The sequence below is a fragment of the Dromiciops gliroides genome, chromosome 3, assembly GCF_019393635.1.
Source record: "Dromiciops gliroides isolate mDroGli1 chromosome 3, mDroGli1.pri, whole genome shotgun sequence".
Lineage (NCBI taxonomy): Eukaryota > Metazoa > Chordata > Mammalia > Microbiotheria > Microbiotheriidae > Dromiciops > Dromiciops gliroides.
In genome coordinates this window covers 529,178,148-529,205,919 of record NC_057863.1, presented here as the reverse complement: position 1 = coordinate 529,205,919, position 27,772 = coordinate 529,178,148, and the positions used below count along the sequence as shown (strand labels likewise).

Here is a 27,772-nt window from a genome sequence, read left to right as displayed (position 1 = left end):
GAGGACCTGAGTTCAAATCCGGCCTCAGATTATTGACACTAGCTGTGTGACCCTGGGCAAGTCAACCCCAATTGCCTCACCAAAAAGAAAGAAATAAATGATAATCTAACATAGGGGGCAGCTAGGTGGCGCAGTGGATAGAGCACTGGCCCTGGAGTCAGAAGTACCTGAGTTCAAATCTGGCCTCAGACACTTAACACTTACTAGCAGTGTGACCCTGGGCAAGTCACTTAACCCCAATTGCCTCACTAAAAAAAAAAAATTGTAGGCTGGATTCACTATCAACTTTCTAGTCAAATGCTGTTGGCTCTGGTCCAACTTCTTGGAAAACATTTTTAACTACTAATCAAATTAATTAGAAAAGGTAAATCAATTATGTCAATTAATTGCTTGAAGAAAAATCTTCAAGGTCATTTTTTTCTGATAAAAGTATTTTATTTTTTTCCAGTTGCATGTAAAAATAGTTCTCAACATTTGTTTATACAAGCTTTCCAATTTCAGATTCTTCTCCCTCCCCTAGACAGCAGGTAGTCTGATATAGGTTATATATATACATAATAACATAAGAGAAGAATCAGAGCAATGAGGAAAAACCTCAAAATAGAAAAACAATACAAGGTCATTTTCACACCCATTTTTCTTGAAAAGAACTTCGGATTTTTTTTGAAAGGCACTCATAATGCTCCCACCACTGTGGCACTGCAGAATTTTGCAAAGTTTTCAAGTCAACAATCATGTTCAAGATCATCTTCCTGGAAATTGAAAAGGCTTTGGAGATGCCCTTTTTAGCTAAAAATGTCTTAGATTACCAAATCTGATGACAAGAAAACTGTTTATTTATGCTATACCCAGGATGCTGTGCCACCATAATGTTGTCCTTTTCACACTTGTAACTGTTTAACTAACTGATCAGTCTCTTGGTCTCTTCTGATCACAAATACAGGTGAGGGTACTTGCTCCATTCTAGTACTTCTGGATTAGTATTGCTGAAGCACCACCTCCTCCATTGCAAATCCCTGCAATACCGTACTCTCCTTTCTTCAAGGCATGGGCCAGGTGAACAACAATTCTTGCTCCAGACATCCTAGAATTTAAAAGGAAAAAAAAAAGTTTTCATTCTTCAAAAGTTTTAATTTCACATATTAATATCCACAATTTACATACTTTAGAATTTTCTAGGGTACAAAAACTACTATTTGGGGAAGAGGTAAGGTCCATGTATCTGAATAAAGTAACTCCAGTATTTTTTGTGTTACCCAAAAAGGAGGCAGAAGCTGAGTCTAAGAATGTTTCATATATAAAGGACAATTTCAAAGTATAAAGGAAAGTAATTCCATTTCTCTACCAACGTGACCTCAGGACCTCTAACCCAACCCTATTCCTGAACAAGAATCCTTTGCAAATAAAGTGACTAGAAAGCCATATATCCCTTTGATACAGAAATTCTACTTACTAAGCTTATGCCTCAAAGAGGTCATAGGTAAGAATAAGGTCCCCACATGCAACAAAATATTTATAGAAGCTCTTTTTATGATGGCAAAGAATTAGAAACAAAGTAGATGCTCATCAATTGAGGAAAGGCTAATCTTACTGTGGTACATAAATAGAATATTACTGTGCTGTAAGAAATTATGAATGATGAAACATGGAAAGAGCTGCATGAACTGTAGTTCATGATGCAGAGTGAAGTAAGCGGAGCCAAGAAAATAACTACAGTGTGTAAAACCACCCCCACAAGCAAAAAAAATCAGAAGTGAATGTTGCAAAATTATAAAGAACAAGCATGACTTGAGAAAAGCTATATGAGAATCTACTACCACCACACCCTTTTGCAGGTCTACAAATGCACATAATTTGCTGATTTTTTTCCCTTTATTTTTAGCTTTTAAAAATGCTATTTGTTACACAAGATGGTGGAGGAAGGATACTGAGGGAAATTTTGATCATGTAAAAAAGCAAAAGATTAATACAAACTTTTTTTGAAAAGTAGAGTACAATAAGATAACCATTCTGGTTGATTTAAGGCATTTACCTTCTGGGTTGGAGGGTGGAAATACAATACAGATGAGTAAAGAAGGAATAAATTGCAAGTAATTTGAGAAGAAAAAGAGCACTAAAAGATTCAAGGAAGGCATTATGTAGGAGATGGCTCCTGAGTTGTGCTTTTTAAAAAAATTTTTTGTTTATGTTTTTTTGTGGGGCAATGAGGGTTAAGTGACTTGCCCAGGGTCACACAGCTAGGAAATGTTAAGTGTCTGAGGGTGGATTTGAACTCAGGTCCTCCTGAATCCAGGGCCTGTGCTTTATCCACTGGGCCACCTAGCTGCCCCTGAGTTGTGCTTTTTTAAGAGTTGTGTTTTTGTCTTTGTAACCCCAGTAACAAGCAGGGCTTTCCTTATTCCTAACAGAAGTTTAATGAATGTATGTTAAATTGATATGTTCATGATCCTCAGAAATGCTTTCTAAGTTCTTAGTATCATTTCTACTAAAATGAATCACCAGAAGCAGGTAGTGGTCACTTATGTTTAACAGGTTTAAGTATAAGCAGCTACTTCCTTCTCAGATGTTCCAGATCCCTTCCCTTATGGCAGGGGATACAACCCTCATACTTTAACTCAAATGTTCAGTGGTCCTTTCTTCCTTTGTTGTCTACAGTAGGATTTATTTGTGCACATTTTGTATTTGAGTTGTGGACAAAATCTTCCAACCTACAACTTCTTGAATTAGATGAGGATTCCCTAATTCAGCATCATGTTTTTATAGTTTGAAGCATTTCTTGTTTTTTCTTTCCAAACATTTAATAACCTAGACAGTGAAGAGTTGTTCCTCAAGCACTTTAGCCATTCCTTTTACATACATTATATAACTACTTGGCAGTGTCACAAAGGCAACCATTCATTTTATTTAAGCACTCCATACTTTTCTGGAAGCAAAATCCCGTTATTCGGTCATGCTTGTTGGTTGTAAATATTCTCAACCCCATTGCAGAGAAGGAACCACAAATATATGAATTCACCGAAATTTTGTCAGCATTTTAACTATAAGGTGGTTAGCATAAAACTTCAGAAACAAAGAAACTAACCAAGAATATGGAGAGGAAATACCATAGAAAATTAGAACATGTAATGATTTCACCTACCCAATTGGATGTCCCAAAGAAACAGCACCTCCATCGATGTTCACTTTCTTGGGATCAATATCCAACATTTTCATATTTGCTAACACAACTAAACTAAAAGCTTCATTTACTTCCCATATTGCAATATCATCTTTTTTCAATCCCGAATCTTTAAGAATCTGAAAACAAATTATCATAGATTTAAATGATTTGACAGGCCTTAAGATCTTAATTTATACATTCATATTTGAATTTTCAGTTTTTAAATAGATATATATTGCTCAAATTTGTCTCTACAAAAATGGTTTTGAGAGGCAGCTTCACAAAGACTGGGAGGGTTGGTTCAAGTGTGGCCTCTTGACACATAATATGGCTGTGTGACCATGAACAATTCACTTAATGTATTAGTGCTCCAAGCAATGCTCAATGTAGCAGGAGCCAATCTCCATTGGGAAAGGTGGAAAGGTCCCTATCCCAATGAAATCACCAGTTAGTTAAAAATTAAAAGTTTTAACAGTATGCAGACTTGCTAATTGTTGGCTTATGAACATGATATAAGGGAGAAGCGAGAAATCAATTTTAGTTCCTAGAATTGTAACAAAACCAAAATCCACTCTGAATATTTCTATGGATTTATAACTCAAGAATTTTTTAGCTCCTTGCCCCAAGTAAAACTGAAGACATTCATTCCTCAGCTCCAAAAGGTGAAAGAAAATTGTAGACATTAAAGCAGGTGTCTTATATATGTAGTCCTAACAGAAGTCCAGTGTACAAGCAAAGGCTGAAGCAATCTCAACCCAGAATCCCGGAGTCACTTGAGAACTGAAAATATATTGAAAGATAATTAGAAAATAATTCCAAATTGAAGATGGAGAAATTGCATGAATATTAAGAAATGCCTGGGGCCATTCATACAACTTAAAAAGAGGCACAGAACAAAAACAAGAACCATGTCAGAAGCCCATGTAAATAAATGTGTCTGGGATTGATTTTTGTTTATTGTTTTGTTTTGTTTTAAAGGTTTTTGGGTGGGTTTTTTGTTGTTGTTTTTGGTGGGGCAATGAAGGTTAAGCGACCCGCCCAGGGTCACAAAGCTAGTAAGCTAGTAAGGCCGGATTTGAATTCAGCTCCTCACCTAAAACTGCCCCCTTGGGATTGATTTTTGAAAAGGGACCAATTTGCCCCTACTATGCAACCTACTTGACCTCATCACTCTCTTAACATAAGCTTTGACAGGATCTTCTAAGGTAGAAAAGATAGCAACCTGGCAATGGACTTCCTATTCCATTTTAAGTCCCTTTTTATATATACAATTATGTATTTGTTGTCTAAAAATCAGCTTTACTAAATTTGTAGAAGCTCATCACCAGGTGGACTACAGAGATAATTTTTTGACCAAAGCAATTTAAAATGACCGTGCAGTAAGTAAGACTTAATAGTAAGTACATGATCTTTCAGTGAAATAAAGATCCTCATCAATGAAGTTAGGAATACTGTGAAATAATTTTCTTACTGGTCTTATCTATCTTGAAATTAGTGTGAGAGAGGGGGCAGCTAGGTGGCGCCATGGATAGAGCACTGGCCCTGGATTCAGGAGGGCCCGAGTTCAAATGAGGCCTCAGACACTTAACATTTACTAACTGTGTGACCCTGGGCAAGTCACTTAACCCCAATTGCCTCACAAAAAAAAAGAAAAGAAAAGAAAAGAAATTAGTGTGAGAAGGCATGAATCCAAATCCCAACTCTTCCATGTACTAGTATATAACTTTGAGCAAAGAAACTAACCTCTCTGAGCTTTTTATTTTTTCATTTTTTTGTTTTGTTTTGTCTGAGCTTTTTTTTTTTTACATATAAGGTATTTTATTTTTTCCGTTACATGTAAAGATAGTTCTCAACTTTTGTTTATACAAGCTTTACAATTTCAGATTTTTCTCCCTCCCTCCCCTCCTTCCACCCTCCCCTAGACAGCAGGTAATCTGATATAGGTTATATCTATATATCTATATACATATACATATATTTATACACACACATATATATACATAATAACATTAATCCTATTTCTGCATTAGTCCTGTTATAAGAGAAAAAATCAGAGCAATGATGAAAAACCTCAAAATAGAAAAAAAAACCAACAGCACCAAAAACAAAAGAAATAGTATGGTTCATTCAGCATCTATACTCCACAGTTCTTTTTTTTTTTCCTTGGATTTGGATTGTCTGAGCTTTTTAAAACCTCATTTTTTCTATCACTGAATTATTCTGAATATGCTGTGCTATCCTTTAGGCAAAAGGTTCAACCTTCCTGGGTTTAAAAAAAAAATAATATATATATATATATATATATGATGTAGGCTAACATTCAAATTCATTTTCATTCCCTGGGTATATACTACCTGAAAGCAGAAGGCAACAGCCAAAAAAAAAAAAATAAGCTGGGCAGAGGAGTGAAATGAACCTCAAGTTAAAATGTTATCCAGAATAACTCATAATAACTGATTTTCATACTTATGGATATAAAAGATCATAATCCATAAAGTAAATAATACCTTCCATTTATATAGAACTTTACATTTTACAAATAACTCACTTGATCCACACAAGTGCTATTACGCCCATTTTAAGTAACAGGGTACAATGCAAAGTAATTTGCCCATGGTCACACAGCTTATGGCAACACCTATACTCAAATAAAGGTCTTAAAACTCCTATTTTTGTGTTCTACATCATAATGCCTCTCACCTCTCAGTGAAGACTGCTGATTTTAAATCACTTCCAAGAAACAATATACAATGATATCCCTATAGTAAGCAGAAACAAATTTCTCTCTAAAAAACTAATAGTTATCAAGGGTGTAGTCTAAATACAAGTCAGAATTCAGTGTAATTTTTTTAAACTTTAAAATTTATGGGGATTAAAAAGGAAAAAAACATTTTATAGATGAAGAAATTAAGGCATATAACGTGTAGGTAATGTAATATATATACATATATATTTCATGTATGTGTACATTTATGAAATGATAAAATGGCCAGAACAAGGAGGCACTAGGCAAATTTAGGAACACACATCATAATGGGTTACTGCTGCATAATTTAGCAGGGCATTAAAAGGTATAAAAGTAGAAAAATGTTTTTTAAGAGGTATTATATCCAAAAAAAAGGTATTATATCCTGAGGTTGCAATATAACTAACCAAAGACATGAATACTGCTACTCTTACTCAAGCAGTCTTCATTATCCCATCCTCTTACCTTTGGTACTGCATAAGCAGGTGCAATTGGAAAATCAATAGGTGCTACTGCAGCATCTGCAAATCCTATAAAAGTCAAAGACAAAGATTTAAAAATACTACATCTCCTATCATGGAATATAAGTGTTTTCCCATTGAAATGGGTAATTATATCCAACAACTGTTATCAATGGTTCACAAAAACCAAAGGGAAACCTTTTATAAAATATGTAAGTCAGCATACTCCTCTAAATGGTGATTATTTGGAAAAGTAAATATTGTAACCTTCTATAGTCTAACATTTAGAAACTTAAGGCACTAGATGTGTCATCTGGACTAAAAATCAAAATATATTACTACAGGTGAAGTTGAAAACCTGATACCAAAAAGAAGTTAAGACTATCAAACACAAAATATTACATATGAAGTTAGTGTTTAATGTCCAGAGTTGAAAGATATGGCAAAATTGTGGTTGTGAATGTTCTATGTCTAAAGTTGAACTTCAAGAAGATGGAGCACAAAATGCAACCTGAACTATGAATATCTTCAAGCTATAGATTAAGCAAAATGGGATAATTCCAAGACTCAAAAGATAAAATGGCTTATTCAAGAAAACAAAGAAAAATAATGTCAGATTGTAGCTTTCATGAGCAAGGGGACTGGAAGAGAAGAGCAAAGCTAGTACATAGTTGGGAAAGTGCCAAGAAAGCAAGTAGTCTCCACAGATATGCCAGAACAGTATGTCTACCTTCCATCCTGATCACTCCTCAATGAATTCAATATAACATAAGTTAGCTCAAACTATAATCCATTACCAACAATAAAACCAACAAAATTAACAGCAGTGAACTGTAGTTAATGACTTCTTGCCAATAGTTCACAGCTGTATGGAAATAACATACTCAAAGTTTCTTACCTGCTATTCTTGCTAATGGCTCAACATTTAGCCTCTTGGCTGCATCTGCTGTCATGAGAACCACAGCAGCTGCTCCATCATTCAGTGTGCTGGCATTGGCAGCTGTCACTGTGCCTGAAAGCGACAATGAGGCCAAAGTCAAAAAACACAGCACACCTCTTCAGTGCATAACAGAATAAATAATACAAAAGGGTCTTAAGTTCCTCTTCTAAAGTCTATTAAGGAATATTAAGGGGTCCCCTAAACTTATCTTTTTGAGATGCCATATTTTCCATAAATACTGGACCAAGAGTCTACAGGAGGCCCTGAATATGTCATGGATGAACCCCACCCTGAGCTGGTATAACCTGTTGTTTGCATCCTAAGCTAGATTCCCTGTGTGTTCTTGGAAGTCAAGGCAGGAGCCAGTCAATCTGCACTAGGCTGAGAAACTGCTTGTGCAGCTGGGACCCTTATAGATAAGCAGACCATCATATCTTCATGGTCTAGCAGTCCCTAAGGGAAAAATGAGGATTTTGTCATCCATCACCTTGCTCCTCCCCTTTGTGAGGGGTTTTGTCCTTTTCCCACCTTTACTGTACCTTTCCCCCTCCCATGACATGCCCCTCAAAGTAGAGATTTGTTTCCTCCTCCTCCCTTTGTCATAAATATGCAAACTTCTGTATGGATTGTGAACTCTTTGGATTCTACACGCATGTTCACTTCTGTAATAAACCTAGTTTTCATGTAAGTTTCATGAAGTTGTGATTTCCAGTTGACAAGTCCTACTCTGATGCTTCATTGAGGCATGGAAGTGGCCCTAGATTATCAAAGGCTATATGACAGTAATATGGGTACCTCCAATGTACTACTAAATTAGGAAGTACTTGGTTAAAGGACAGGCAGTAGACTGTATCTATGCGGACTAAGTTCAAAGACTCATGACCAGAAGGATGGCCATAACATGACTTTTCGAGCCACAACATGAAGGTGTGTCATGAAGACTGCCTACTCAGTTAGATAGGGTGAGAGTGATGGTTTCAGACAAACCTGGGAAAACTCATATAAACTGATGCAGTGAAATGAGCAGAACCAGGAGAACATGTTTTTAAAAAAATATAACACCATAAAGACAAACTTTGAAACACATAACTTAAGATTGATGCAATGGCCAACAATGATTCCAGAGAACTGATGATAAAGTAATGATACCCACCTCCTGACAGAGTGGTGATGGAAACAAGATGAAGTATGAGACATATTTTTGTATATGACCAATGTGGAATTTACTTTTTGCTTGACTATGCATATTTGTTACAAGGATTTTCTTTTTTTCAATGGAGGGAGAGGAGAAAAAATAAATGCTTATTAATTTTTTTTTAAAAGACTATCTACTAGCATATAGTAAAGGGATTACAAACTCTTGGTGGAGGGAGTACCTAAATAAACGATGTAGCAAAATTCTACATCAGAGCCAAATTAAATGCAATTGAAAGCAAGAAATTCACCTTTCCCATGTCCTAGTAATGTGATGTTGTCAAAGCATCAATTCTGAGGTATTTCTGAATATATGATCCCCTCATGACAAATCAATGAAATCAAATGTGATGGTGAGATAAAGAAAAAATAGTAATAAAGTGAACAAATTCCTAGACACTGAATTTCTTCAAAATGGCATTTTTTTTAAAAAAAGCAAAGCAGCATTCAAATTACTAGGAAAGCGTTTCATCTTCTGCTACTGAAACCACAACTACCAAACAGATGTTCAAAAAGCACTAATAATCCTTTTCTTTGAATTGGATATTTCAAAACTGGATGCCACAGAAGTGTTAACACATGGATATCATCTATAAATTTGAGGTTGACGGCAGAATAATGCTTTTAGAATAACTCAGGTAAAGAAAATGAACTCCTAAACTATAAAACGTAAAAAACTTAATAACTTAAAAAGAACTATTTACAAGCAGAAGGTACTCTCAGCTCCCATTCATCTTTTTATTCATTTTCATTGAGTCAAATGTGGGCATATAATACATAAAAATCTTTATGCTTGTGTGTCTATTTTAAACATCCTTTTGCATGTTGGCATAGTACTTGTCTGTCTAGTCCAGGTGTGTGTCCAAATTCTGTGCTTGTTTATACCATCATTTTGAAAGATCACCATCACATGCAGTTTACATTTGATTCAGAAATAATCTAATGGGCAGAATGTTAAAGAAACTTGGAATCCATTTGCAATAACAGTGTGAATGAAGGGTTTAAAAGTAAAGGGTTTGAAATTTTGAAGAGAGGTCTAGGAGAGTTTGTTTTTTTAATCTGAGATTAATAAAGATATGAGAAGTGGTTTTTGGAGGAATTTCTGTTTTTGACAACATTTTACCAAATGGTAACTGTAGTTCTGCCCCTAATCAAACCCACTCAGGTGTCATGTACTGAACAAGCCCTCTCAAACCATGGCACCTACCTTGCCATAAAGGTTATGTCCCCTGGGAACCCAACCATGGAATATATCACCACACATCCTAAGGAGATCTGGATCAACAAGACTTGAACTCCAGGGCCCTGCAGGCACCTGGTGGACTTGTGCACCGCCAGTGCCTTCCTACCTAATTCCCCCTTGGGGCAATTTCACCTGTAACCAATGAAGCATTGACCTAACCTTTCATAACTCCACCACAATCCTTGACATGCCCCTCAAGTCAGGCAGAAAAGGAGCATCCTGATTAGTTGGGGCCCTCCTAGGGACAGTCAGCTGGGGAATGGCTGAAGATAAAATGTACAGGTACTGGAGAGAGGCATAGTAAGCGCTCTTCAGACACCTAAAGGTCACTTACACTGCCAAAGGACTTGAAATTAGCCAAAGGATAAAGAGCCCTTGAGGCCATGGTAGTGGACAACTACTTTTGGCTCTAGGCTATCTTGCACACTTCAAGATTTGCATGTATACCGCCCCTCCTTTACATGATTTACAGGATATACCCCTTCCATAAAGTCTGTGAACTCATGGAGAAGAACCTGAGACAGCAAGGTTGATGACCTCCTAACTCAGATTCATTCCATCTCCCCAGGCTTACTGAACAACCTGTTCTCCTACCCCAATCCCCTTGCTCCCACCAACTGGGGAACTTGGGCCTGGACTGCTTTTGAGACTGATCCTTTTTATCTTCTGTGTGGTGGGAATTAAGATACTGTGGCATTGGGGCAGCTAGGTGATGCAGTGGATAAAGCACTGGCCCTGGATTCAGGAGGACCTGAGTTCAAATCCAGCCTCAGACACTTGACACTTAATAGCTGTGTGACCCTGGGCAAGTCACTTAACCCCCATTGCCCTAGGGGGGAAAAAAAGATACTGTGGCACTACATGTACCACAGAACCTTCCAGGCCACTGGACAGGTCATTAAGTTGGGATGAAGTTAGGTTAAGACCCTCCCTTTTCCTCCCCTATGTGCCACTACTTCTTGTAAGGCTTACTTACTGAGGGAGACTGCCTGGAAAAGGCCTTTTTTTTTTCCTTTTGGTAAGGCAATCGGGGTTGTGACTTGCCCAGGGTCATACAGCTAGTAAGGGTCAAATGTCAGAGGCTGGATTTGAACTCATGTCTTCCTGACTCCAGGACCATGAAGGATTTTGTCAATGTGCCAGTTATAGGCAATCGCAAAGACCAAGGGATGGATTGTAATAGGATTAGGCTTAGTGGTCCTGACACCATCTTGACAGTCTCTCCCTAACGAAGGCTGTAAGCTTATAGAATAGAACATACTCATGGGAAAATGCTGACAATAACAGTTTTTGAAGATTAGTACTTCTGTGTCCCCAAATGATATTTTGTCTACCACCACCTTGTTTCTCTGATGAGCAACCTCCCAAAATAATATTGTCTATCACCAGCTTGTTTTTCTCCATGATAATAAATTCCCCCAAATAATATTTGCCCTAACCTGATATGCAAATTGGCCAGTTTCAAGAGGACAACCCAAAATCGGAGTATAGGAACTCCACCCTCAGAAGAACATATTGGAGTAGCCCCTTCCCTCCCCTCCTGCTGAATATACTTGTGTCTCTTTGCTCCCCAACACAGCACTGCCCTTACATGTGGTATACTCTATGTTAGTGTATGCCTGAGTTGTATAATGGATCCCCTTCTTTCTTTTCCTTTCCCCCTCTTCCCCACTGCTTACAATAAAGCTTTGCATTGAGCTGTCATTGTTTTTCGTGTTAATCTCAACCTCCAAACTCATGAAGGTGTTGTTTTCACTGACCTCTCTGGCTGGCCTGTGGGCTTTTCCTTAGACTTAACCAACTGACAGCCTGAGTAGGACACTGAGGGAGTATGACAATTGTGAGCCCAGTTGTAGAAAGCAAGAGTCACCAGAGGAAGCCTATGTCCTCTCAGAAGGGAGTTCTTTATACCAGAGGAATCAGAAAATACATCCTTTTGCATTTTTTCATATTACTTGACTCTCTAGTCCTGGTGAGATTATGTGTGACTTTTTATAACATCATTTTGTTAGATCACCATTATGGACAATTACATTTGATTCAGAAATAAAGAAAAAACCCCTTATGAAATAAAATGCCAAATTCTTAAAACTAACCATTTTCTTTTTGGAAAACTGTCTTCAGCTTTGGGAGTTTTTTAAAATCAACACGCTTATACTCTTCATCTTCATTTATCACTATATCTGGTTTACCTAAAAGATAAAAACTATAAGGTTAGAAAATAACTATGAACACATACTAATGTAGAATGTTTGAATCAGAAATTCATTTCGTGAGCAACCTAATATACAAATATACAATATTTTTCCTCATAAGCCTATATTCCTTAAACTCAAATTTGTTATACATAATCTGTTATACTAGGATGATGTCCTACTGATGAGCTTAGATTAAAGAAATAGAACTTCATTATATCTGACTTCCACTTAGATTCAAAGTAAACAAGTACAGTGTTATCTACAAGATTTGGGTTTAAAGAGGGTAAGAACTGTGGACAGTCCTACATTAATGTAAAGAATTAATTGTTCTTTGAGGTTTTTATGACCCCATCTTTTGGCTAGAATTAAAAAAAAAAAAGCCTCGGCGAGCACTGGCCTGGGGCTTTGCAAACCACACAGTGCTCCACCCACTGGTTGTAGCTGTTGCCCATGGCACTGGCACCTCATGTCATCACCACTCGCTGACATGTACATGGGCCTGGCAAAATTATAACGATTGGAAGCCTAGTGAGGGTAGTCATGTGACTGTCAGAGAGGCCAGCCAATTGGCTGGGGGCTATGTGGGGTTTTCTGGGAAAAGGGAGGAGAATTCGCCATTCTAGCTGGAAGGCGACAGGAGTGCTGCTGTGTATTCTCAGCTGATTCCTGGGTGGTGGTGTTTTTTCAGGTTGTATAATTTCCCTTTCCCCATTTTATTTCCTTTCCCCTGATCCTACTGATCCTGTTTGTGTTGTTTTTTTTAAGTTCGTTCTTGTTAAAATAAATCCTGCTCTGTTTTGAAGGAAGCTGCCGGTCTCCTTCCTTGCCCCAATATTGTGGCAAGCCGCTTAGCTAACATTCCCCAATTAAAAATTGGTCCCCACAGAACCTAACAGAATCTCTAAACTATAGACATTGTGATTGCTTGTTGGGAATACAGGAAAATATGTCCTCAACTGGCATGAGTGTGAAGATAAGTATACTTATTTTTAACCAAAAAACAAAAACCCCAAAATGCAACAAATCAAACATCAATGTTTTATCTCACTACAAAGAAAAGTTGTAATATGTAAGCCAAACTTAAGTCAATAAGTGACTTAATAAATCACAATCCTTTATAAAACATCTTTTAAAGGTGTTAAACCTGAGGAAAATTTCCATGGGTCCATGAAGGTGGATGGGGAAAAAAATTACATATTTATTTTGATATAACTGGTTTCCTTGGTAATCTTCTGTGTTCCTTTATGTCTTTAAAAAAAATTATTCTGGGAAGAGGGCCTGCACAGTTTACCAGATTAACAATGGGGTCCATGACACAGAAAAATGAAGTGCCTGTCTTAGAGATGTACCGCTGAAAACTCATCTTTGAGAGCTGCTTGAGGCTATGAAAGATGAAGTTTCTTACTCATAGTCACAAAACTAGGAAGTATTAAGAGACAAGAAAAGAACCAAGTTCTTCCTAACTTCAAGTCCAACACCACATCATACTGCCTCTGAACTATATTTAAGTATATTTGGAAACATTATGCTTCTACCTTTTTGTGAAATTGTAACAGGAGTAATTTCATCTGCAAATACTCCAGCTTCCCAAGATGCTTTACTTTTGGCATAAGAACTTATGGCATAAGCATCTTGTTCTTCTCGTGAAATGTTAAGTTTCTTGGCTGTATTCTCAGCACAGTTACCCTAATAAAAAAAAATAGAAACAACAAAGATTTATTTTAGTATATGCTTCAAATAACATCTGACAACAATGAATTCACATTCTTAGCTGCTCAATGACATACTTTCAATTAAACCATGTACATTAGTCACTCGTGGTTCACCTTCAAATATTTCAACAAACCCAGACATTTTTCATGTCAGCCAAAGCACGGTGATATGCTAGGACACTGCAAGTGCTAAAGGCCAAATAAGTCACAGAAAGTTTGTAGAAGGGTTAAGCCCATTCCAATATGGTTCTAGCCTACCTTTCCAAGTTTGATTTCACATTACTCCTCTTTACAATTCTATGTTTAAACCAAATTTGCAGGCTTGCTTTTCTCTGCAATTTCTATCCTCTCACTTCCATGCCTTTACCCAGTAACTTTTCTCAACCTTTTCATCCCTCTTCAAGAATACTCCCATGACTGCATCTCCCCACCACACACACTTCTCAGCCGAGAACCTTGCGACATACTTTACTGAAAAAATCGAGTTCGTTCCCCTAAAGCTCCATCTTCTCCCCTCCTCACTTCATATCACTCACATGCCTTCCACCATTATCTCTTCCTTCACCATTGTCTCAAATGAAGACATAGCTTTTTCTTTCTTCTTGCCAAAGCAAATCCTCCTATATACACAAACAATCCCATTTCATTCCATCTTCTTCAGCATTTAGTCCCTTCTATCATCCTCACTCTCTCACTAATCCTCAATCTCTCTGTGTATTGTTGCTTCCCTACTACCTACAAATATTTCCCAGTTCTCCCCCATCCTTATTTGAACTATCCACCACGACTAGCTATTAGTCCTACATCTCTACTCCCTTTCATGGCTAAACTCTTTGTAAAAAGGTCATCTAAAATTGGTTCCTCTGCTTCCTTTCCTCTCACTCTTTAAACTCTATACAATCTGGCTTCTGCCTTCATCATTCGATTAAAAAGATGTTCTCGGGGCAGCTAGGTGGCGCAGTGGATAGAGCACTGGCCCTGGAGTAAGGAGTACCTGAGTTCAAATCCGGCCTCAGACACTTAACACTTACTAGCTGTGTGACCTTAGGCAAGTCACTTGGCCCCAACTGCCTCACTAAAAAAAAAAAAAAAAGATGTTCTCTCCAAAGTTATGAATTATCACTAAATCCAATGGCCTTTCCTCAATCTTCATTCTCCTCAACCTCTCTGCAGCCTTTGACAACATTGATCACTCTCTTCTCTCTAAGTTTTCATGACACTGATCTGCTCTCTCCTGGTTCTCCTACCTATGTGACTGTTCCTTCTCACTCTCCTTTGTATACAGGTCATGCCCATTAACCACTGGTGTACACCAGGACTCTGTCCTGGGCCCTATTCTCTTCTAACTCTACCCTATTTCTCTTGATGATCCCATCAGCTCACATGGGCGCAAGTATCATCTATACACAGATAATTCTCATATTCACATATCTATCCAGCCCTAACCTCTCTCCTGCTTTATCAATTTTTTCTTTTAATATCAAAAGTACCACTAACTATCTTACCACTGAACCAGGCTAACATGTAGGCATAATCGTCAACTCCTCAATCTCTTACTATATCCAATCATGGTTACCGAATCCTATAGATTTTAGATAGAAGACCAGACCCAGAGCCTGGAAGACCTCATTTCAAATCCAGCCTCAAACACTTACTAGCTGTGTAACTCTGGGCAAGTCTCTCAAACTCTGTTTGCCTCAATTTCTCCACCAGTAAAACAGAGATAATAATAGCACCTACCTCACAAGGCATTTAGCACAGCATCTGGTCCACAGTATGCTCTAAATAAATGCTAGCTATTGCTGCTGTTATTATCATTCTCATTATATATAGCACTTGAAAAAATGACCACTGAGTTGGAGCAACACTGACAAATTAAATATTTCATATATTCCATCAGGTAAAGATTGTGCAGCAACTACAATTTATTGAATGTAGCCATTCTTTCAAGGTCAACAAAACAGGATCAGACTTGAACGAAGAATCAGGAGTGTATGTGAAAAACATTTCTCCTAAGATTAATACTTACCACACATCTTAGGAAATGTGAACATATTTCAGTATAGATACTGATCCTTCCTATTTTATACTGCATCATAATCAATGCATAACAATATTTACCATGTGAATTTTATTGTAGACATCGGTTAGTCCATCTTTCACAATTAAATCTTCAAGTCTTACTCCTCCATAAGGAGTTGATCCTCTGTTCATGACATATGGAACATTAGACATGCTTTCCATTCCACCTGCAATCATCACATCCTATTCAACAGAAAATGGCATTCAACCATCACAATATTCATTGCTATGAAAAATTATAAATAAAGGTTCAACTAGAGGAAACTATGAATACATTGAAAAAATTAAAATACACACATTTTCAATCCTAATACAGTACAAACCTTTTGTTTACAAATCAAACTTATCATTAAAATTAGAATCAGAGGGGGCAGCTAGGTGGTGCAGTGGATAAAGCACTGGCCCTGGATTCAGGAGGCCCTAAGTTCAAATCCAGCCTCAGACAGTTAACACTTACTGGCTATGTGACCCTGAGCAAGTCACTTAACCCTCATTGCCCTGCAAAAAAAAAAAGAAAAGAAAAAAGAAAAACGCAAAACAAAACTAAAATAAAATAAAATAAAAATAAATATAAAATAAAATTAGAATCAGACCAAAAAAGAATCCAGAATAGAACACATAGAGTACTTTTCTTGAAAAATTCCTAATTCTTCCTTGACTTGCTCCATTTTTTAAAAAACACACATTTAGTATGTATATAGATGTATGTATATAGATATATAGATATATAGATATAACCTATATCAGATTACCTGTTGTCTAGGGGAGGGGGGAGGGAGGGGAGGGAGGGAGAAAAATCTGAAATTGTAAAGCTTGTATAAACAAAAGTTGAGAACTATCTTTAGATGTAACAGAAAAAATAAAATACCTTATATGTTAAAAAACAAAAACACACATTTAATGCTGAAGGGGATGGTTTCAGAGAAAACTAGAAGTACTTGTATAAACTGGCATAGAATGAAGTGAAAGGAACCAGGAGAAAAATGTATACAATAACAATAGTGTAAAGACAATCAACTTTGAAAGTCTTAGGAACTCTGTCAACACAATCATCAATCATGATGTCAAATGACTCAGGATAAAACATGCTGCCCCATCTCCTGAAAGAGATGTGATGGACTCAAGAGTATAGACCAAGATATTTTTTGGACATGTCTAATTCCAGGAATTTGTTTTGCTTGTCTTTACATGTTTGTAGTGAGTTGTTTTTTCCCTTGCTTTGTCAAGCTAGGGGCCAGGGATCAGAGAGTAGAGAGGGGAAAGGAAAGTAGAAGAGAATCTCCATTTGAAAAAAAAAATAGTTAAAAAAATCTTTTTTATTTTAAATAACTTCTCCACAAAAATCAAATATATAGATTTGTTTTCTTAAAAATATCAGAGAAAGGGGGCAGCTAGGTGGCGCAGTGGATAAAGCACCAGCCCTGGATTCAGGAGTACCTGAGTTCAAATCCAGCCTCAGACACTTACTAGCTGTGTGACCCTGGGCAAGTCACTTAACCCCCACTGCCCTACAAAAAAAAAAAAATCAGAGAAAAATAACCATATGCATAAATAAGTTACTTATTAAATAACAGAAATGTAAAACCTAAAGAACAATTCCTACAGGTTCTAAACATTTTCCTCCCTCCTCAAACTGTCACCTGCACCACTATACTTAGACCAAATACCTTACTGTAAAGGTAGAGATTAGTAATCCTTTCAAAGCCTCTCAGTCTAACTACCCACTATAGTCTCCTCCCATGCAAATAATAAGTCTTCTGCTTGGACCCTCTTTCTTACCCTATGTATCATCACTATGTTTTCACTCTAGCAATCAGCCATCTTCAAACTGGCTCTTTCCTGCCTACAAACATACTCATGTTCTTGAATTAGATGGTCTCTGAGATCCCTCATGGCCCTACATCTATGTATAATATTTTGACTGCTGTTATATGTCAAAGTACCACTCAAATGTAATTAATTAACATTGTGAATTACTAAAGTATTTATGATTGAAAACGACTCTTCAGCTACTGGGAAATAGGTACACAATAGTAGGATTATTGAACCCTCAATAAGGACTGCTAGTTTGAAGATAATGAACAGTTATTGAGAAAATACAAGCCAGAACACACAGGATGAATAAAAAGCAGTAACTGTATCATATGAACTGTCTGAAATATTAGTATATTCCACCATTCCCAAAACTCTGTTATAGGGAGGCAGCTAGGTGGCACAGTGGATAGAGCACTGGCCTTGGAGTCAGGAGGACCTGAGTTCAAATCCAGCCTCAGACACTTGACCCTTAACTAGCTGTGTTACCCTGGGCAGGTCACTTAACCCCAATTGCCTCACCAAAAAAACCCAAAAAAACCCACAAAACTAAACAAAAAACCCTCTGTTAAAGGGCTAGCACCTAGTTATTTAATCTTCTGACACACATACTATAACAAAAACCTAAAATTGTGTCAGACTAAATAATAACTAAGAAATCCAATGAGAAGCTAAAGTGACTTCATCCAATCAAGAATACTTTTTTTTGACAGTGAGAAATGGGATCCCACAGAAAAGCCAGGACCAAGGAAGGCAAACAAGACAGAAACCTTCAGCCTAACCAGAAGACAGGCCAGAAATACCTATATGTAGTTCTGTATCAACAATCAACAAAAGGAAGCTAGGTGGCACAGTGGATAAAGCACCAGCCCTTGGATTCAGTAGGACCTGAGTTCAAATACTGCTTCAGACTTTTGACACTTACTAGCTGTGTGACCCTAGGCAAGTTGCTTAACTCTCATTGCCCTTCAAAAAAAAAAGGAAGGAAGGAAGGAAGGAAGGAAGGAAGGAAGGAAGGAAGGAAGGAAGGAAGGAAGGAAGGAAGGAAGGAAGGAAGGAAGGAAGGAAGGAAGGAAGGAAGGAAGGAAGGAAGGAAGGAAGGAAGGAAGAAAGAAAGAAAGAAAGAAAGAAAGAAAGAAAGAAAGAAAGAAAGAAAGAAAGAAAGAAAGAAAAGGGGGCAGCTAGATGTTGCAGTGGGTAAAGCACTGGCCCTGGATTCAGGAGTACCTGAGTTCAAATCCAGCCTCAGACACTTGACACTTAACTAGCTGTGTAACCCTGGGCAAGTCACTTAATCCTCTTTGCCCCTCCAAAATAAAAAAAAAAATTGGAGCTAAGAAAAAAAGAAAGAGCCAATAAGAGTGGAGAGCTCCCACAAGAAAGTTCCAGGGTAGTCAGAAACCTATAGCATGGACCTCAGAAGCAACCAGAAACAACAAATGTGAATTCTAGACAACCTATTCCTGGGAGTTCCAAGGTCTTTGGCACTCTGCCTAACCAGAAAAAGAAGTAGTTAAGGAAGCAAACATTAAGTGAAAGACATAAAGGTATTTGGAGAAGGTGAAAAAAACAAAGTATAAAAACCATATATCGGTTATCTACATAATAAAAAATATCTGGCAAAAATGTCCCGTAGTCATAGATAATTCACCAGTTAGACAAAGAAGAGGATAGTTCATTCATTATAGTCATTTGTACAGAGGCAACCATGATATGATGCCCACAACTGGTCTGAAACCCAAGTATATATGCCCAGCTTCCAGTCCTGCCTAACACATACTGACTGTGAGTCTGAAAAAAGCTCTAACACTGCAGTAGAAAAAACATTACCCTGGAAGCCAAGGGATCTCTGTACTAGAAAATCTTGTTCAGTGTTGGCAAATGTATTTGTTTATAATTGTCACTATCTTTTGAGATCAGCAACAGTGTACTACTATTTTATAATATCCACCTGTGACTGCACTGGCATACTGAATTCTCAGGTTGAGAAAATTCACTCTACCAATGGACATGAGGTATTACTCTGCAGTGTTGAGTTGATGGGGTTGTCTAGGGCACATTGAGGCTAAATTGGCTTACCTAAGTTCACACAGCCATTATGTATCTGAGGGAAGACTTAAACCTAGGTTTTTCTGACTTTGAAGTTCCTTTTTTTCCTTTTTTTTTTTTTGCAGGGCAATGAGGGTTAAGTGACTTGCCCAGGGTCACACAGCTAATAAGTGTCAAGTGTCTGAGGTAGGATTTGAACTTAGGTCCTCCTGAATCCAGGGATGCTGCTTTATCCACTGCGCCACCTAGCTGCCTCAGGTTTTTCTGACTGAAGGCAGTTCTGCTATTTTAATAGCAGACTCTGACTCTGATGCCTCTGCTGTTTTAAACATGAAATAAAAGAGCAAGTACTCATCTTACCTGATGGCCACACATTAGATTCTGAGATGCCATCATAATAGATTTCATTCCTGATGCACAAACTTTATTGACAGTGGTGCATGGAATGGAGATAGGTAAACCTAGAACAAGGATAACTAAGTCATTCTCCCAAATCACTCAGATACTTTTTCCCAATTAAATATCACTACTCATTTTATGTAAGTGGAATAAAGCTGCACTTCCGGAAGGATGTCTTCAGCATACATTAACATTCCCATGCCCCATGCAATTTTAGTTCTGGATAAACTAAGCAGTCTACTTCGGATCACGGACCCCACCCCGACCCCGGACCCCTGACCCCTGACCCCCAACCCCCACTGAGAATATCTAAGATAAAAGGGAACTGAAGCCCAGGGAGGCTGAATTATAGCCTAAGGTCACGCACAGAACCCAGAGTAGAGACAGGACCAGAAGCAGGATTCTTTATTCCTAGTTCCATAGTCTTTTGTCCTTCATTATACCATAATCCCTCCCTAACAATATTCCCTCAGATTATAATTAACTATTATGTTACAAGTAGCTGGCACTATGGCAGTTTTAAGATCTTCTAAACTTATGAGCTTTTTGAAAACAATCAGACCAACCAACACTGAAAACTGTTTCACAAGTTGCAGTCTTGGAGAGTTGCTAAGAGATTGAGTGACTTGTGCTGGATCTCACACAAAGTATGTGGCAAATACGGCACTTGATCATGGGTCTTCCTGGCTCTGAGGACAGTTCTCTGGCAACTTTACCAGTTGCCTTATCAGGAAAAGTAGCTTAGCAAAGGCTGGAAAAAATAACCAAAAAACTAATCACACCTGCTCCAAGCACGGCCTGCCTGGTTGGTGCTTGTCCTTGACCCCCCTGCAGAACATTGCCCATGTATGCTTCTTTGACTTCTTCCTTGGGTATCCCTTAAAGCAAAACAATTGGCATATCAGCATTTCATACAATTCAGTTAATAATTACATCATGTAAAGAAGTACTTAGCACTGTTTGTTCTAGGTATTACTTCTCATTTATTCAGTTTCAAGTTTTTCTCTCCAAGTAGCCCAACGCAACTTCATAAAAAATAAAAGAGTCGATTTAAGTTTTTTATTACTTCCCTATTTTTCAAAAGTACTTTATGCCCATAAATATTACCAATTGTGCCTTGAGTGGGCATTTAGCACATTCTGCATTGAAAACTGTAAATTGACCTCTATGACCTAATTTTATTATTTAAAAGCAAAAAGGATACTCCCAAAAGAATCTACCCAATTCAGTGCATAAATCTAAAAATACTTTCTGGCAAAAATATGCACACACAGTCTGTGCTCACTCATTCATTTCAACCTCCCCAGTGCAGCTTGATGATATTGATAAAATCCCTCACCTCACCTTTCTAAAATTCCTCTGTACATTATTCTAGTTCTAGTCATAGGATCTCTGACTGACCTTTTTCTTTCCTTTTCCGACCTTTCTACCCTGCTAGAATCAGATATTCCCCAAGATTCAGACTCCAGTCCTCTGCTTTTCACATTATCTTCTTTGGGGAACTCATGTTTTCACAGTGGCAATTCTCACACCTCTTCCTAAATGATTCCTAAATATCTCTGGCCATGACCTCTATACAATGATCTCCACCTAAATTATTTTCAAATGTCTACTAGTCCATGTCAATATACAAAGATCTGTAATTTCATCAGAGTGGGAACTATCCCCAACTAATGCAGATCACAACTTAACTATAATCCAGCAAATAAATGTTAGATGTTTTCTCTCCTCTCTAACCCCATGAAGGCTTGAAGAGGTCAAGTCAATTATGCCAATGGGTAATACAATTAATAAATATCAGAGGCTAGATTTCAAACCTAGGTCATCTTCCAAATGCTGAATTCAGCACTCCATCCACTATCATGCCTGCCTATAGATCATTTGCTTAAGCCAGGTAATACCATCAAATTCAACATTTAAAACTGAAATCCCATTTTCCTCCCAAAACTGGTTCTCTGTCATGATTTTGCTCTATCTGGCAGTAATGCCATTATTCTTCTAGTCACTCATACTTAAACATGAGATAATTCTTCTTCCCTCTCCATTCCCCTTTTCTCCCCCACACCTTGTCAATCTCCAAGTCACATGCATTCTTTCTTCAAAATGCTTCTTGAATATATATATATATCCCTTTCTCCTCCCACTGCTCTCATACAGGCCCTCAATTCATATGTGAACTATTCTTCCTAATTGGTCTGTCTCTAATCGCTTTCTTCTATTAATTCTTCACACTACTGCTATATTAATCTTGTTTTCATCATGTTATTCTTCAGTTGTTTCCAATTAACTACAGAAAATCCAAATTCCTCAGACTGACATTCAAGGCTGAGGAATAATATAACCTCAACCAATCTTTTGGCCTTTATCTCCCACTTAAGATAACCCAAACACAAAAGAGTTCTCTTTCCCCGAAGCTTTTACTTATCCTTCTGTTCTCAACCTCAAACACACTCTACCTATCCTAACCTGTCAAATCTTACTATCCTTCCAAGTCCCATTTCTTCTAAAGTTCTACTTCTTCCAAAAAGTATTCCCTGACCACTCATTTCCTCTACTAAACATATATAGTACCTTAATAGGTATGTGTAAATATCAATTTCTGTCTTGCTCTCAACTCGTGGAAAAAAGCATTTACTCCAAAGTCAGAGGACCTAGGTTCAAATCCCATCCCTAATAATCAGTACTTACCTGATTTTTTTTTGAGGGGGGGCCAGGGCAATGAGGGTTAAGTGACTTGCCCAGGGTCACACAGCTAGTAAGTGTAAAGTGTCTGAGGCCGGATTTGAACTCAGGTCCTCCTGAATCCAGGGCCAGTGCTTTATCCACTTTGCCACCTGGCTGCCCCTACTTGTATGACTTTTTTCAAGTCACATGACTAACCCTGGAATCTCAGTTTCTTCATCTGCAAAGTGAGGGAATTAGAACCAATGGCCTGAGGCCCCTTCCAGCTCTAGATCTATGACCCTAGGATTCCCTCAGTCATCCATTCCAGCCCAGTTATACTACTGACTTTCCCAGGACTGCCCAACCTCCAAGATCAGGTCTACTTTTGGAGACAAAGAATATAAGGAAACTTCAGTATAAAGCTATATTCCTGATGTCAGTACTTTTTTTTTTTTTCCCCTGGGCAGTGAGGGTTATGACTTGCCCAGGGTCACACAGCTAGTTAATGTCAAGTGTCTGAGGCTGGATTTGAACTCAGGTCCTCCTGAATCCAGGGCCAGTGCTTATCCACTGCACCACCTAGCTGCCCCCTCAGTACTTTTTTCTGATTCTGAGAATCACTGCCTCTATCCAATGACCCAGAGTCTTTGGCCTTTGTTCCTAAGCCATCTAGCTGATCCCTGCTACCCAGACTTACTCTTCTCTTCCTTCAGTGATTTCCGTGAAATAGAATTCTGGTCAACCTCTAGATCCTTTCCTATTCATCTAATTGAACTCTTATTTTTAGTCCCTGTTGTAATAATATCATGCAGCATTTATTATATATTGTCTTGTTACTTAACATTTTATATGTTAACCAGGCACTGTGCCAAGCACTTTACAAATATTTCATTTGATCCTCACAACCTTACAGAGGTTAAGTGATTTGCCCAGAGTTACATAGCTAGTGAATATTTGAGGTTAGACTTGAACTCCCTATGTCATTACTTACCTTCCTTACTTCATACTCAGTGCTCCATCCCAAGCACAAAGTAGTTACATACCTGCCTTTTCAATGGCTGCTTGAATTGCTATGGAACCAAGTTTAGTAGCTGGAAGTGAGGAAAGAGATCCTAGAAAAGATCCAATAGGTGTCCTTTGGGCACTGACGATGACCACTTCCTAGCAGAAAACAATTTAGCAAAAATTATAAAACCTACTCCTAAATCATTTTACAAATTAACTTAACATATATAAATATACCTAAGGAAGGTAGGTATTTTTAAGATTCCTCACACTTGTCTATCTTATCAAAGAGACAAATAATATCAATACTTAAATACCAAAAAATTATTGGCCACTGGGTGCCATTCCATAAGAACTTAAGACAAATACAGGATAACACATTTGATTGACTGTATCCATTATTTTCCTCATATGACAATTGTCTTCTGCATTCACTTATGTGCTGGTAATTAATAATTAGTAAGTTTAAACTCAGAAAGTAAATAAAAATTCTGAAAGGGTTATCTTACCCTTTTTTAACTGAAAAATAATAAATACCTCCCCTTCAAAGGGTACCTATAGGAAGACTTGGAGAGTCCTTAAGACTATGCAAGCAATCCATTCTCCTTGTAAAAGAAGCTAGGGTACTCTCCTTCCACTTGACTCCAAACTCCTATTTATTTAGCTCCTACAAAGTAAAGAATAACTCTATTGGCAGAAAAATTTCATTGAGTTACTTCAGAAACAAGATCCTGGCAAATCACATACAAAACAATATATTGAAAAATAATAATAAATAATTCGCCTTTATATATAGCCCTTAATAATATATAGTTTTCTTCACAACATCCTTGTCATAGTCCTCTGGAATTTCCATGATCAAAGCTGTGCTTGAGACCTAGAGAGCTACAGTTACATGGTAGCACAAGAGTTAAAGAGAGAGAATTCCCTATAAGATAAAAGCTACCGAGAGGAACAAGTGCCACTGGTTTAAAGCAAAACACTCAGTTATAGACAGGGAGGTATCTTAGAGCAGACTGAGATGAATATTTTATTTCCTAACAGTCTAATAATTCAAAGATTTTCCTCAAGACATGAGTATGGAACAATGATCCATTAGTGAGGCAGTTGGGGGTAAGTGACTTGCCCAGAGTCACACAGCTAGTAAGTGTTAAGTGTCTGAGGCCGGATTTGAACTCAGGTACTCCTGACTCCAGGGCCAGTGCTCTATCCACTGCGCCACCTAGCTGCCCCAATCCAAGATAATGTTGAAGGACTTATGATGAAAAAATGCTATCCACCTCCAGAGAAAGAATTGATGGTGTCTGAATACAGACCAAAGGATACTTTTTTAAACTTTATTTTCCTTGGCCGCTTTTTTTTTTTTTTTTGGTCCGTGTTTTCTTTCACAACATGACTAATATGGAAATATGTTTTGCATGACTGTACATGTATAACCTATATTAAACTGCTTGTCTTCTCAATGGGGGGGAGAATTTAAAATTTTAAAAACAACTGTTAAAATTTGTTTACATTAAAGAAAAATATTTTTAAAAACATGAGTATGGGGCGATCATAGAACTGACTTATATTAATTGATGCTGAAATACATATATATTTTAACATTTTAAATCTAGATGTCAAAAAAATGTAGATTTTTGAACTTACATTCAAACTGGTACTTGGTGTATAGCTCCGGTGCACAAAATTCAATTCCTGTAATGGAAATATGTTTATAAATGTATAATACAAATGTCAAATACCAGGATATTCTGTCACAGAAACTTACCTGGTTATAGGTTTAATTTTAAATTTTATCATCCTGAAATATCTGAACCATTTTATTTAAACTAGACAAAAGCATATTTATTTAATCTACTTACTACATAAAGGACAATTTTTTTTTCAAATGGGCAAGTATAAATGACTTTTTTCCCTTTGTCTTTCTACTTTTTTCTCAGAAATAGCTACCAACGAGATAAAAATCTAGAAATGTAGATAATTTTTTGTACAAAGCAAATTTTTTATTTTCATATAAAGATTAAGATCCAACCATGCTGGAGAACAATTTGGAACTATGCCCAAAGGGCTATAGAACTGTGCATACCACTGCTAGGTTTATATCCCAAAGATATCACCAAAAAGAGAAAAAGACCTATTTGTACAAAAATATTTATAGCAGCTCTTTTTGTGGTGGCTAAGAATTGGAAATCAAAGGAATGCCCATCAATTGGGGAATGGCTAAACAAGCTGTGGTACATATTGGTGATAAAATATTATTGTGCTATAAGAAATGACAAGCAGGATGATTTCAGAAAGGCCTGGAAATACTTGTATGAACTGATGTATGGTAAAATAAGCAGAACCAAGAGAACATTGTGCACAGAAACAGCAATATTATTTGATGAAGCATTGTGAAGACTTAACTATTCTCAACAATACAATGATCTTAGACAATCCCAAAGGACTTTTGATGAAACATACTATCCATCTCCAAAGAAAGAACTGATTTTAATGGAACACTGACTGTTCAACCAATCCCTGAAACTTTACAACTAAACAGACAAAAGGAACAAAATCCCTCTACGAAGTCGGCAGCCTTATCCTGGAGCTCTTCAATACTGTCAATGTCTAATTTTGTGAGATAATTCCATAAGATCACATTAAGGCAGCTCCAGACAGTCCGGGGCTACTTAGGAGGATCCTTGGGGAAGCAGAGGGTGGTGACCTTAACAGCTGCGATAGCTATGGGACGTTAAGGAAGGGGTTACGAAAAAGGAAACAGCCTTTCTTTCTTCCGAGGTACTACCACGCCTCTACCCGACCCCTTCATGCCCGGAATGCTCTGCTCCTCTCACCTCTGCCCGTTTCGCTGCTTTCAAGAGCCAGCTCTAATCCCATTTTCTGAAGGAAGTCTTTCTGAGTCTCCCCAGCCTGCCAATGTCTTCCTCTTCCATAATGTACACCTTCCAATTGCTCTATAGGTATCTTGTATGGGCCCTGTTATTTCCATGCTGTCTCCCCTCCCCAACTCACCCCCAACTGACTTAGCGCAGTGCCCTGCACACACAGTAAGCAAAGCGCTCAAACACTGCTTATTGCCTTGGCCTTGACCCGTTGAGAGCAGGTGTGTTGGGGTGGTGTCACGTGAGGAAGGGTCCTACTGTACTGCCCAATGCTTAGCGCAACAGCGCCAGGCCCATCGTAAACACTTAGGCTGGAGGGAAGGCTTGCCACACATTTTATCGCACCCCACCCCACCCCCCATCCGATCTGGAAGCTCCCGCCGCACCTGCCCAGGGACGGGGAAGTGGGAGAGCGCACGCAGCCCGCCCACCCAGTAACGGTTCAGCCCGAGCCTGCGGACACCTCACCCGCAGCAGCTTCGGAAGGGGAGGACCAGCCGAGAAAGATCCCCGGCTCAAGAGAAACGACAGCATTGCCATGTCTCCCCAAAACAGCGGCTGCTTGCGAAGACACCTCCAAGCTGGTCCACGGAGGGTGACGAGGAAATAACTGAAGCCGCCAGGAGCCTGCGGGCCTCGGGATCAGTTTATTGAACTCCGGGCGGAAGAGTCTCTTTTAGCTTAAAAGCTACGGCCAGCCACACCTCTCGCCTCCACCAATAGGATCTCACTTCAGCGAGACGCCATTGGCTGAGAGCCAGAAAACGGAAGCGAGGGACATTGGCCGAAAGGCATTATGTGCTGGGAGCGGGGAGAAAATATTGAGTGGGGGAGGGCCTCAGGAGGGCGGCTGGCACTTGTAAATTTCCTAGGCTGGAAGACAAGTGGATCTTAGGGCAGAGCCTCTAAGTCAAGGCGTCCTAAAAGAGATCAAAGTCTTGAGTTGAGAAATAAAGTGTCTTTAATTGAGATAACAGGGTAGCAAACCTGCCACCCTGAGGGACGTCCCATGAGTGCAGAGCACAATGGATTTCCCCCACCGAGAGACCCCCGAAAAGGTTCTTTATAGTTTTAGGAAAGGAGGAGGCAGTATGAGGTAGCAAGGCCTGGTCACATGAGATGTCAGCCTTCCTTGGCAATCCCAGCAAGGAAAACCACTTTATTCTGGCTTGATTTGCCCTTCGTGCCCTGAATCCCAACAGAAGGGATAAGGAAGTCAGGC

At 38.3% G+C, this 27,772-nt stretch overlaps 1 protein-coding gene across 1 annotated transcript; it reads right to left on the bottom strand.

Annotated features, from left to right (window-relative positions):
- Window positions 1–197: 197 nt before the first annotated feature.
- ACAT1 (acetyl-CoA acetyltransferase 1) lies at window positions 198–27,241 on the bottom strand. Its single transcript, XM_043998114.1, has 12 exons — window positions 27,019–27,241; window positions 25,313–25,360; window positions 23,704–23,821; window positions 20,779–20,874; window positions 19,958–20,058; window positions 15,776–15,919; window positions 13,478–13,628; window positions 11,841–11,936; window positions 7,266–7,379; window positions 6,372–6,436; window positions 3,140–3,297; window positions 198–1,084 (listed from the first exon to the last, which is right to left on the bottom strand). Exons 1-12 carry the CDS (start codon window positions 27,088–27,090, stop codon window positions 964–966), a joined length of 1,284 nt encoding a protein of 427 aa, XP_043854049.1. The 5' UTR covers window positions 27,091–27,241; the 3' UTR covers window positions 198–963.
- Between the last annotated feature and the right edge of the window lie 531 nt (window positions 27,242–27,772).

Excerpts from the sequence above, each read along its gene's own strand:
- ACAT1 (XM_043998114.1), bottom strand. The coding sequence starts at position 27,090 with ATGGCAATGCTGTCGTTTCTCTTGAGCCGGGGATCTTTCTCGGCTGGT. Across the intron at positions 13,629-15,775 it reads TCTACAATAAAATTCACATG|GGTAACTGTGCTGAGAATAC; the intron begins GTAAATATTGTT and ends TTTTTTTATTAG. Across the intron at positions 6,437-7,265 it reads GCCATTAGCAAGAATAGCAG|GATTTGCAGATGCTGCAGTA; the intron begins GTAAGAAACTTT and ends TGACTTTTATAG.